Source organism: Typha latifolia, chromosome 4, assembly GCF_019914945.1.
Source record: "Typha latifolia isolate L0001 chromosome 4, TyphaL0001v2, whole genome shotgun sequence".
Classification (NCBI taxonomy): Eukaryota; Viridiplantae; Streptophyta; class Magnoliopsida; order Poales; family Typhaceae; genus Typha; species Typha latifolia.
This window is the reverse complement of record NC_133089.1, coordinates 6,634,123-6,644,991: the sequence shown is the minus strand read 5'-3', so window position 1 is coordinate 6,644,991 and position 10,869 is coordinate 6,634,123. Positions and strand designations below refer to the sequence as shown.

Genomic DNA, 10,869 nt, shown 5'->3' with positions numbered 1-10,869 from the left:
AGGTAGTTTAGGAGTCATTAACTCATATTTTAACTCAAACTTTAGGACTTCTGCTATTATTTCTTTTACCTCTACTCAAATTATTCCAGTAATTTGTGGGAATATATATCAACAGTTCCAAGAATGTGAACTAGCAAAATGGCAGTTGCAGGTCAGTAAAAAAGTACTCGGGTTGTTTCAGGTTTTGGTGCACATAGGAAAGGAGTCTTCTCAATGCTTTTATTGCAGTTTTTGTCCTCCAACATCAATGGAGGTTTTTGTAATCGCAATAGTAAATTAATCTAATCTCTCTTTTTCTTCAAAATAATGTACTCTTGGGTCAGTCTGAGCCCCCCCCCCCCCCCCTTGATGTGCACCATTCTTTATTCTTTAAAATTGGGAAAGTAAACTGATGCTAAATTTAGATTGATTGCTACAAAGTTTCCACCATCACAAAAATTCTCATATCTCTGAGAGGCATTTAAGACTTTCGGCAAGGAGCTTGATGAGATTTGAATATTTCACAACTTATCCTGCATGTTTCTGTGGACAGTTGAAGCAAATTAAACACCACACCTACTCTCTTTTCTGATAGCATATTCTCTGAACTTCAAAGATAAAATTTCTGTTAGAAATTTGATATAAAGTATAGTATTCACATGCGAGCTGATCATTGAATCAATCAAAGTTGTTTGCTAGAAAGCAACAAATATGGAAGGATTAGCTTTATTGTTATTCTAAGATCAAAATCATAGAAAAGGACGTGAGTGGTTTCTCAGAGAATATGATGACAGTGATCAGAACAATTCCCATGTATTCTTTAGCATGAGATTGTTAGTCATACTGGCTAAACAAAACTTTTAACAACTATGATGACATAAAGCTCCGTAGGTTGACACAACATTTTTTGTCTCTCTCTCCCTCTTAATCTTTGTCCAAACCCATTCAAAGAAGCAAAACCATGAATGGAGTCCCTAGTTTTCACTACTCTTTGTTTGTTTCTACCCTTTTCAAAAAGAAGTTAATTGATAGGCGACTGAGGTTTGAAACCATATAAAAGCAGGCCAGCAATGATAGTTTGCAAGATTGGGGCCTCCATGAACCTTCTTCTAAGACCCCACATTCCACATTGTTCTTCTTCTCACAAGCAGCATGGCCTTCCATTCTGGGCTATAGTCTCTGAAAAGGTGTACCTCAGTACACCAGTCAGGGGCTGGGCCTCTCAGTCTCTGCACATGAAACAAATGTAAGCCAGGACTTTCCACTTTTCTCCATCACACTAGATTAACATTTTCTCCTTTGTGCTAAACCAGGATAATATAGCCATCAATGCAATAAAACAGCCATGAATCTTTAGAGGTAGAAGTGATGTTTTTTTTTATGCTCATGTAAGAAATTAAGTTATTTGGTCGATGAACTACCTAGAGATCATAAATTCAGATCTCTTAAGTTGCTTTGCAGTTTAGAGAGGCTTGAAATTCTTCTATCATTCAGTTATATATGTCCCTGTGCGGTGTATATGAGATACACATGAGGGGGGCATATCCTACCATTTAACGACATTATTATTCACATTCTTAAGTGTTAGTATCTACACATCAAGCATCATGACAATACCTGCTTAATAATATATTTTACCCATCTCATATAATTCAGACTTCGTAGGACTTTGTCTCGAGAGCCATGGAGGTGCAATCTTCAACCTCAAGGTTTATCGAAGTTGTGAATTATTTATGAAAAATAGTATATCGTAGGTTTAAGCAAGCAAAATTGTTATGGATAAAGTTGTGGTATTAACTGATGTCTGTAAATCGTTCTTGCAATTGGTTTAATGATTAGTTCTATCCAAATTTGCATCCTATGTTTTTTACCAGGTTTTGGGATTTTTACACACAAAAATCTTTGTTTGAGATGACTTCTATATGCTTTATTTTCTGCATTGATTATTATTAGTCTTCTAATTTTTCAATTTTCTTCATGGCTGCATCACAATTCAAAGTGCAAGACATCTTATGAGATACCAACACACATTGCAAGAGAAACAAGTTTTTATATTCACAACATTCTGAACACTCGAGCCAAATTTTCCTGATTTTTAAACGCAAGAGGTAAAAAAACAAAAGAGAAAGAAAATGCAACACAACACAAATGGACAGACACAAGCATGTCTGCATAGAGATCGATGAAACTTTCTAATTTATTACCAAGCACCATCAGTTGAACAAGGAAACCAGTTGAATTCTAAACATACGATTTGGACTATCCAAGTCACAAGAGAAACAGGAAACAATGTGAAGAGATTGGTGGCAAATAGAAGGCGAACACTGGAATGATCTTTCTAAGTTGCAAATTTCACCACTTAATCTCAAGAGATTGGTGGCAGACACAACTCATTGAACTGTTGAAGAGCTTCAACAAATCACATTTCTCAAATTCAAAGAACTTATTAGTAGAATTGTTAACCATACTTAGCATTTTATTCTCTTTTATAGTTTGCTCAACAAAAACTGGGATGCTAATGTCTACAGGAAAAGAATTTGGAATAATGGCAGTTTGAAACAAAGAAAGTTGTAAAGATAAATGATGACTTTCACGGTAAAGTGATAGATGAACAATCTATAAATCTATGACATAATAAATCTCTTACAGACAATATCACTATTGTTGTCAGGTTTATTTGAAGAATTAAATTCTTTCTTTTTCTTTTTCCTATTTCTAATGACTCAAGTTATTGCTGTCATATACACAAGATTTGGATGATTTCTCATCAAAACACAAGAATGACAAGAATAATAAATCTTGGTTGTTGTTGTTCACTGTGCCACACTAAAATAACAAATTACAAGATATGGGGAACTTATTCTCAGAAACCTAACTAGTCCTATCATTTTCCTACTTTGCAATAAGACCAGTGCTTCTATTCATCATCACAATTCACATTGTAGTCATGCTTTCTGATTTATTATTTTTTCAAATTGAAATTTTATAGGATTTTTATCTCCATGATTTTCCTCATTGAATTTTACAATATAATTGTTCCAATTCATCTCATATGATATATATATCTCACTAGTATGAGCTATTAGTGCATTTATTTACAAAACACAGAATCAATATCCTGTAAGAAAATCTTGGCTTTTTAGCTAATAAAATCTGAATGTATGGTAAAATCCAAGTAAGAATCAACAGATTATTTCGACTATTGGCACAAAATTGATAAATTCAGTTCACAGTTTTAATCTTCATCTTATAATAAAAAAAAAGTCCATTTGTTATATAATTTGTAATCTTTGTTATATAATTTGTAATCTCATTAAATCACTTATATGAGCTATTCACTGCATGTAGAAATCAACATCCTGTAAGAAAACCTGGCCTTTTTGCTGATAAATCCCACTGCGGCAAAATCCAAGAGTCTGCAGATGTTTTTGGCCTTTGACTCAAACCTTCAACAAGTTCAGCCCCTCAGTTATTTAGTTTTCAACTTCTAATTGGAAAACATTCTTTTAATATACAATTTAACATACTGGAAGCAACTCTGCCAAAAAAAAAAAAAAAAAATCTAGCCAAATTTTGGGGTTATATTCTGGAAATAATCTCATTTTATGAAACAATACAAAAGAAACATGAACCTTTTGCAAAAAGATGTTCTAGAAAAGCTAAATGAGAAGTATTACTCAGAAATAAGGGTTAACTCAGGTGCTTGCCTCCAAAGTTTCTTCATTACTCATGATTATGTAGGAAATTTCTCAGCATCTTTGAGACATAGATCTAGCTTTAGAATGATGAATATCCATAGTAAATTATTTGCATATCTGCATACTGTTAATATTTGTCAAACATGAAATGGAGAAATCTTAGATGATGTGCCTGTATTTGGGTCAATGATGTAGGAAACTGGAAGAGGAACCAGATAGACTGCTCGCTTTAATTGAACATGAGACACTATCTCTTTTCTGAGAAAATTAAACAAAGATATTGAATTTGCTACCATGTAAGTAATTTCGGATATCAGGAAGATTGTTAAGATCTCCGACCTAAAAGTTCAAATAGGAAGCCAACATCTAAAACAAGGAAACATGAGATTTTGCAATAACCTCGATTTCAATAAAACCTGAATGTTGTGTAATCCTGAATTAACAAGTTATTTTCTCAGGAAGACTTCAGCATGATTGAAAAGAAGTCAAACATCATTTAGAGGCTTCTTGCATATGCATCAATGGGGTCAAAAAGAATTATATCATATTTTTACACAGACATTGCGGAGCACCTTTCTTGGCCTAAGATGTACCAGCAACCAAAAGAGATAAGCATGTCTCTTGATTGTTTGCTCCTCCTAATCCCTTGAAGTTCCCTGTTCGCAAATCCTTACTCAACTCAGCTATCTCTCCTTATCTAATATTGAGCCTAACATATATGACTCTATGTTAGCCAAAGAGTTGAGGTAATGTTGACGGTGATGGGATGCAAGTTTTCTAGATTGACAGATAGAGCGTCATATTACATAATTTAATTTCTATGTTATATTAACACTCTGGATTTCGAAGTATCCAACTTGGTATAATGCATAGAGAAGCTTCTCTTCTATGAAATGGTATAAAATCAACTTAAGGTAAAGATGAACAGACCTATGGTTTCCTTAGATCAGCCGGGGTGCTTAATAATCCTCTGCAATACAACAGTCCTCGCCCGCCTTATATCCCTGCTACACCGATCTGCTTGCGCTCCTAAACTCTCAACACTATTCATGAACACCTCCAACTTCTTCCTAATCTCTTGGATTCCAAACTTTACCGCTTCCTCATCCCTTAGCGCAAATTCAGCATTATCCAACAAAGAAGTGATCTGAACCTCCAACTGATCAACGAGAACCTGAATGCTCTTCAAATCATTGATCACAAGGTAGGTACCCAATTGCATTGAACTGAACACCTCTTTCTGTCCTTTCAATGCATCATGGTGTTCCTTTAACAGAGAATTGATCCACTTTCCCATGGATCCGATAGGAATCGCAGCCGCGGCGGCCAGAGCCGCAGCAACAGGAGGTGCGGCCACAGCAGCAGCCACTACCGAGCAGATAAGCACCGCAGCAAATGTGGCTGCCAAGATTATGTTCGAGACCTTCCTCCACGCCTTCACTGATTTGAGCTTCTTGTCGAGCTTTCTCTTGCTCTGTTGCACCTTCTCGTACATGGATAACTGCCGTTTATAAACCGATTCCAGTACACGGAAGAACTCAGCAGTAAATGGATCGCCCATGGCCTTAAATCGCTTTAATTCATCCATTGTCCTTGAATACTTCTTGCCATTTTCACCCACCTGCATTTCCTCCGTCTCTGCGTCGAATTGCCGTAGAGCTAACTGTATGACCAATTGGCTGTCGCGGGCCCTCTTGAGGCACTTCTCGAGGGCAGTGCAAAAGTCGAGGGTCTGCAAGCTGCAATCAAAGTACTCCTCGACGAGGTCGAAGAGCTGGGGGTTCTTCCATATATCCTTCTTGCAATCCAAGATGACCTTGACGACTTCTTCGTTCACATCAAGGAGGCAGCTTGTAACCTCCCGGAGAGAGTCGAAGGAGAGGGAACGGAGCCCCACGTCGCCGGCAATGGGGAGGGTGGAGATAGCGTGGCTCGTGCGCTGCTGCAGCGTCGCGTCGAAGGATTGGAGCTCTGGGTCGAGGCGGCACGCTGCCTCGTAGGAGCTGAACTGGCCACCAGAGCTGGAGGATCCGCCGGAACTGGAGGATCCGCCGGAACTGGAGGATCCACCGGAGCCGTTGATGGCCGCCGGCATGGTAGGGCTCTTGCCAAGCCAAGCACCCATTGACAAATATCCAATTAAGTAAATTGTGGATCCAAAACCAAAGCTGTTATATGGCAAGACAAAAATCGAAACTATAAGACAAACCAGATGGGAAATTTGGATGCTTTAAGAGATTATGAGAAAATTTTCAAAGATCTATAAGCTCTTAAAGAGAGAGAGAGAGAGAGAGAGAGAGAGAGAGAGAGAGAGCGTGGGATATGGGTCAAGTGCCCAAATGGTTAAAAAATGGACCAAGGCCGCGAGAAAGATGAGATTTCTATTTATCCAAACGATTTGATACCAAGGGGAAACAAATCTAGAACTTTAAGAGTAAGGAAGGAGTGTGCTCCAGAAATTTAGAAGTTCCAGATGAGAAAATCGCGTGCATTAGGCGACTGGTGAGAAGAATTCGAAGATCTGTACGCTTTGCAATGGAGAACGCGGGGGAAGCAAATCTCTCCCTATCTCTACGAGGAAAGCAAGAGCAGAGAAAGAGAGAGAGAGGGAGGGAGAGAGAGAGAGTTGGTAAGGAAAGCATAAGAGACGCCGAGGCAGTTGACTAAGACCAGGAGAAAGAAGACTCTGGAGGATTGGGGGGTGCGGGGTGGGAGGTAAGGGGAGAGAGAGAGAGAGAGAGAGAGAGAGAGAGAGAGAGAGAGAGAGAGGTGGAAGGCAAGAGGAAGTTTGGTTTTTGTCTTCATGTTACAAACCACTCATCCTTTTCCTTATATCTTAGTTTATTCCGAAGTGGGACCAATTATGGGTGGAAATAGGGGTGTAAAACGAGCCTAAGCCCGAGCGAGCTTGAAATTAATTTTGAGCCTGCCTGCTCGGCTTAGCTCAATTTAATTCAAGCCGAACTCGAGCCTAAATTGAGCCTATTATCGAGCCTAAATTGAGCTGAGCCAGATCGAGCTGGACCGAGCCCAAGAATCTGCTGCTCTAACAAAACAAATTAGTCGGCGTTATACTGCATGAGTTGGGTGGGTGTTGAGCTGTAGGACGTCGTTCGTTGATAATCTCACCACCCTCCAAGAACTCCAACTCTCTAGCACGATCCCTTCCGGGCTTGCCGGATGCGGTAACATGACCAACCTCGAACTCAACAACAATCGGATCACTGGCGCCATCCCAGTAGAGCTCGGTCGACTCCAGAGTCTCTAGATGCTCTACTTATGGGCTAACCGACTGACAAAGACCATCCTGCCGAAGATCGATGACTGCATTAATCTAGAGGTGGCAAACCTCTCGCAGAACGGCCTCACGGGATCCATCTCAAGGGGGATCTTTTAGCTATCGAGGCTTATCAAGTTGCTGCTTAGTGACCTCAAAGGGGAGATCATGCTAGAGATCGAGAACTATGCATCGCCGTGATACGATCTCCCCTTAGGCTAAGGTTCGATCTCTTCCAATTCTCTGATGTGGACTAGATCTGGCACGGAATTTTGAAATAAGACTCCGAAAGATTTCGTCGTCGGATCGACGTGAAATTTGGATATGTTGTAGCCCCAGAAAAGAGCTTTCTAACAAATTAAGTTTCAGGCGAATCGAATATGGGGATCGCGAGATATCATCCAATTAATGGACAAACATCAGGGTGGTTTGTTTAGGATCCGTGGATGGAGGCACAAGATCCTAGGATGATGGTGGTTGGAGGTGGACCAACGTTTGTGGGGTGGCACCGGTGAAAAGTGGTGATGGAAAGGTTATGGTTGATGGAAGGGTTAGGGCAAGTGTTGGATAGATTGGAAGAAGGGGAATGAGAGAGCTGCCCCTAAGGGTTTAGGGTGATTGGCTGGTCGAGGGAGGTTAGAAGCGGCGTCGCCGGGGATTGAGAGAACGAGAGCGAAGAAGACAAAGGAGACAAGGCAAAACTCAATTATTCAATAATAATCTTTTTGGTTGCCATCCACATCCCTCTTAGAGGCTAACCAAACAACTCAAAATTAACCCTAAATAATACAATTTCACCGACCCCGTTCGAACGCGCCCAACCGCGTTCGAACGCACCGAGTTTTCTCTTCTCTGAATTTGCGAACGCGATGTAGGCATTCGAACGTGCCTGTTTCCCACTTCTTTGGATTTGCGAACGCGACGTAGGCGTTCACAGTGCATTCGAACGGAGCGTTCGAATGCACAATGCACACTCTCACAACCCGTTCACAACCGCGTTCGAACTCACTCCACCCGCATTCGAACGCGACTTACAGAAAACTTATTTCGTAGAAATTAAACATTAAAACAAGAAACAAAGATACTCCTAAAGTGAATCCATGCTCGAGATGACATCAGTGAAGTCTGAATTGTATCACGTCGATCCGGTTTCACGCCTTGGGCAATTCCGCCAGAGATTAACATGCTGAGAACCTCAGCTTCCTCGACCTTGTGACGCTAGAGATTGGTATGCCGAATGGTGGAGGAGGAGGACGAGGAAGAGGAGGCGAGCCGATGGTGGAGAAGGAGGAGGAGGAGGAGGGTTGATGATGGGGAAGGAGGATAAGGAGCAGTGGGCCGATGGCTTTGGGAATTTAAGATCAGAGCGATAGAGGCTGTTGGGATTTGGAAAGTTTTAAGATTTAGGGTTTGTCCAAATATATACTGAGCTTATTCAATTGAGCCTGAGTGAGCCGGCTTTGGCTTAAGCTTGGCTCAAAATTCAAATCGAGCCTTACATTTAGTCTTAGGCTCGGCTCAGCTCAAATTGAGTCGAGTCGAGCCCGAGCTCAAGTTGAATTCGAGTCGCTCGTTTATTTTGACACCCCTAGGTGGAAACTATTGCTCCAAAGTTTTGAGCTTTTGTTATAAGAGATGATTTTTTTTCAAGGGAAAGTCCACACATTTCACTTCTCAACTTTCGATACACTTAATTCGACATTGGATCAGTCTATTTCTTACATAATTTTTTGGATAGCAAGAATGCCCAGATAATGAGCAGTAAGGTTACTTTTTCTGCTCGAGTAAAGTACCTTCAAAGAGGTAAAAAGTCAAATCCATCTATTACACTCGTGAATAATAGTGGCCTTGGCGTTGTCTCCCTGTCTATGTAGTTCTTTGATACTTATAGCAAAACTAGGGCTTCCCCAAATAGAGCATCCTCACAGTGCACCATATACTCATACTTATAGACATTAAGTTGCTTCCAACACTTAGAAATAAATATTCATATACCCCCATCTACTCCACCTTGCCAAGCAGCATCGACTTAGCAAAATTTGGTATCTTGATTTGGAGGATTTTCGTTATAGTCATTGGGTGTAGGCACTTTGCTCGGATAGTCTTCTCTGGCGAAGCTTGGCTGGGACTAAGTATAGTCTTGTGGAACACACGGTTGTTCTTTGCTTTCCAAATAACCAACATATTGATGAAGGCATACCCTAACTGATGTTTTGTTTATAGTTTGGTGCTATGGTGCAAGATCGAGTCTGCTAAGCTTCCTTGGAACTCATCATGATGCAGCCCCAAACCTCCAACAAACTAGATGACTCGTGAGAAATTACAGTGGAAGACTAGGTGTTCCACTATTTCGATATGGGGCACTCAATATCAATTTTGGGTATCCTATGTTTGAGAGCTACGTGGACTAGGAAGGCTCCTGCCACACCTCGCCAAATAAAGGTTCTAATTAACTTCACTGCCCTTCTAGATGACTTTCCATAATCTTTTACATTTGGGCTTGAGGTAGAACACTAGACCCTTTCTGCCAATATTGCATGAGTAGATTTGGAGGTGAACTTGCCACTCGAAGTAGGAGTCTAGATAATCTTTTCATGTTTGTCCAGCAACGCTGCACTAATAAAGATGTTGGAGATTCTAGTAGAGACCTCTATTGGGAATAGGGAGTTGACGAGCTGCATTTTCCAAGTAGGATCTTGCACATTAATTAGATCTGTATTTTACTAATATTGTGGGGGATATCGTAGCTTGAGAGATCAAAGTTTGTGACCCAAGGGTCATCCTTAATAGTCATCTTCAAGCTATTGCCAATTACTATCCTGACTGCGCTCTTCAAGGTGGACTTTAGCATAGCTATAGAGCTCCATACCTAGGAGGCAACTCTTCTCTTACTTGCATGTTACAAACTAGATCTAGATAGATCTAAGCATAAGAAAATTATGATATTTTTGTGAGTAGTAGCCTAAGAAGTTAGGGTTCTAATGGTTTTAGTTTTATATAAATTAGAGATTAGAATGAAAAGCTAAAAATATAACAGTAAAAATAGGTCAGAACGAGATAGATCGGTAAATATCTAATGTTTTGATAGTCGTTAGTGGGTGGCGGACAATCAAGGGTGGTGGTGGACGGCCATATAATAGGGTGATTCATGGTGGAGTATGGTGGCTAAGATTTGGGTGCTTAAAGGTGGATCTAGGGTTACGATTTACTCCTATAAAGATAAAGATGATATAATGAGTGTCGGGGTCAGATGTACATGCATACCTCAGCTCGTCTAGGAAGGAAAAGGTACGAGAAGAATAGGCTGCAAGCTCAGCTGTAACACCCCATTTAAAAAAAAAAAAAAAAAAAAAAAAATTCCCCTGACCGACGCACGTGCCGAGCACGTGCGTCGGCCTGCCACCCTGCCACCCTCCCTCTTTCCTTTTCTTCTTCTCTTCCCTTCCTTGCCGTGCACGCCACCATTCCCCCATCTCCCTTATCCCTTCCTTCCCTCACCGCAGCCTCTCTTCTTCTTCTCTCTCCCTCCCTCGTGGTCGCCGATAGCCGCCGACAGCCGCTGACAGCCGCCGACTCGCCGACTCCCCTCCGGTAAACCTCCTTCCTTTCTTCCCTTTCTCCTTCCCCTCCTCGGCCTCGTGCTTTGTGCCGGGACCCTTGCCGCCGCCGCCTGCGCGCTGCGCCGCCGCCTCTGCGCTATGCGCCGCCGGCCTCGTCCGTGCCGTCGCCGCCGGCTCCGCGCTGCGCGCCGCCGGCCTCGTGCCGCGCCGCCGCAGCCCCATCAGCCTCTCCACCTCCCCTTCGTCTCCTCCCTCGGTTGGGGAATACCGAGGGAGGGTGGGTGGGTGGGAGGGGGGGTTTGTTAAACCCCCCGTGCCCTTCCCCTCCCCTTGGTGGGCTGCGGTCATACCGCAG

General features: G+C 41.7%; 1 protein-coding gene across 4 annotated transcripts; it reads right to left on the bottom strand.

Moving 5' to 3' along the window:
• Window positions 1-689: 689 nt before the first annotated feature.
• On the bottom strand, window positions 690-6,462 carry LOC140787365 (UPF0496 protein 1-like). 4 transcript variants are annotated; one of them, XR_012108835.1, is made up of 3 exons: window positions 4,608-6,462; window positions 3,351-3,425; window positions 690-1,208 (listed from the first exon to the last, which is right to left on the bottom strand). XR_012108835.1 is itself a non-coding variant. In XM_073136254.1 (2 exons), the coding sequence occupies exon 1, from the start codon at window positions 5,800-5,802 to the stop codon at window positions 4,624-4,626; it is 1,179 nt and encodes a 392-aa protein (XP_072992355.1). In that variant the 5' UTR covers window positions 5,803-6,462; the 3' UTR covers window positions 690-1,208; window positions 4,608-4,623. The 4 variants fall into 4 exon arrangements, 3 of the variants coding, with proteins under 3 accessions (XP_072992355.1, XP_072992356.1, XP_072992357.1); XM_073136254.1 differs by lacking the exon at window positions 3,351-3,425; XM_073136255.1 differs by lacking the exon at window positions 690-1,208 and having other exon boundaries at window positions 1,218-3,425.
• Window positions 6,463-10,869: the final 4,407 nt, after the last annotated feature.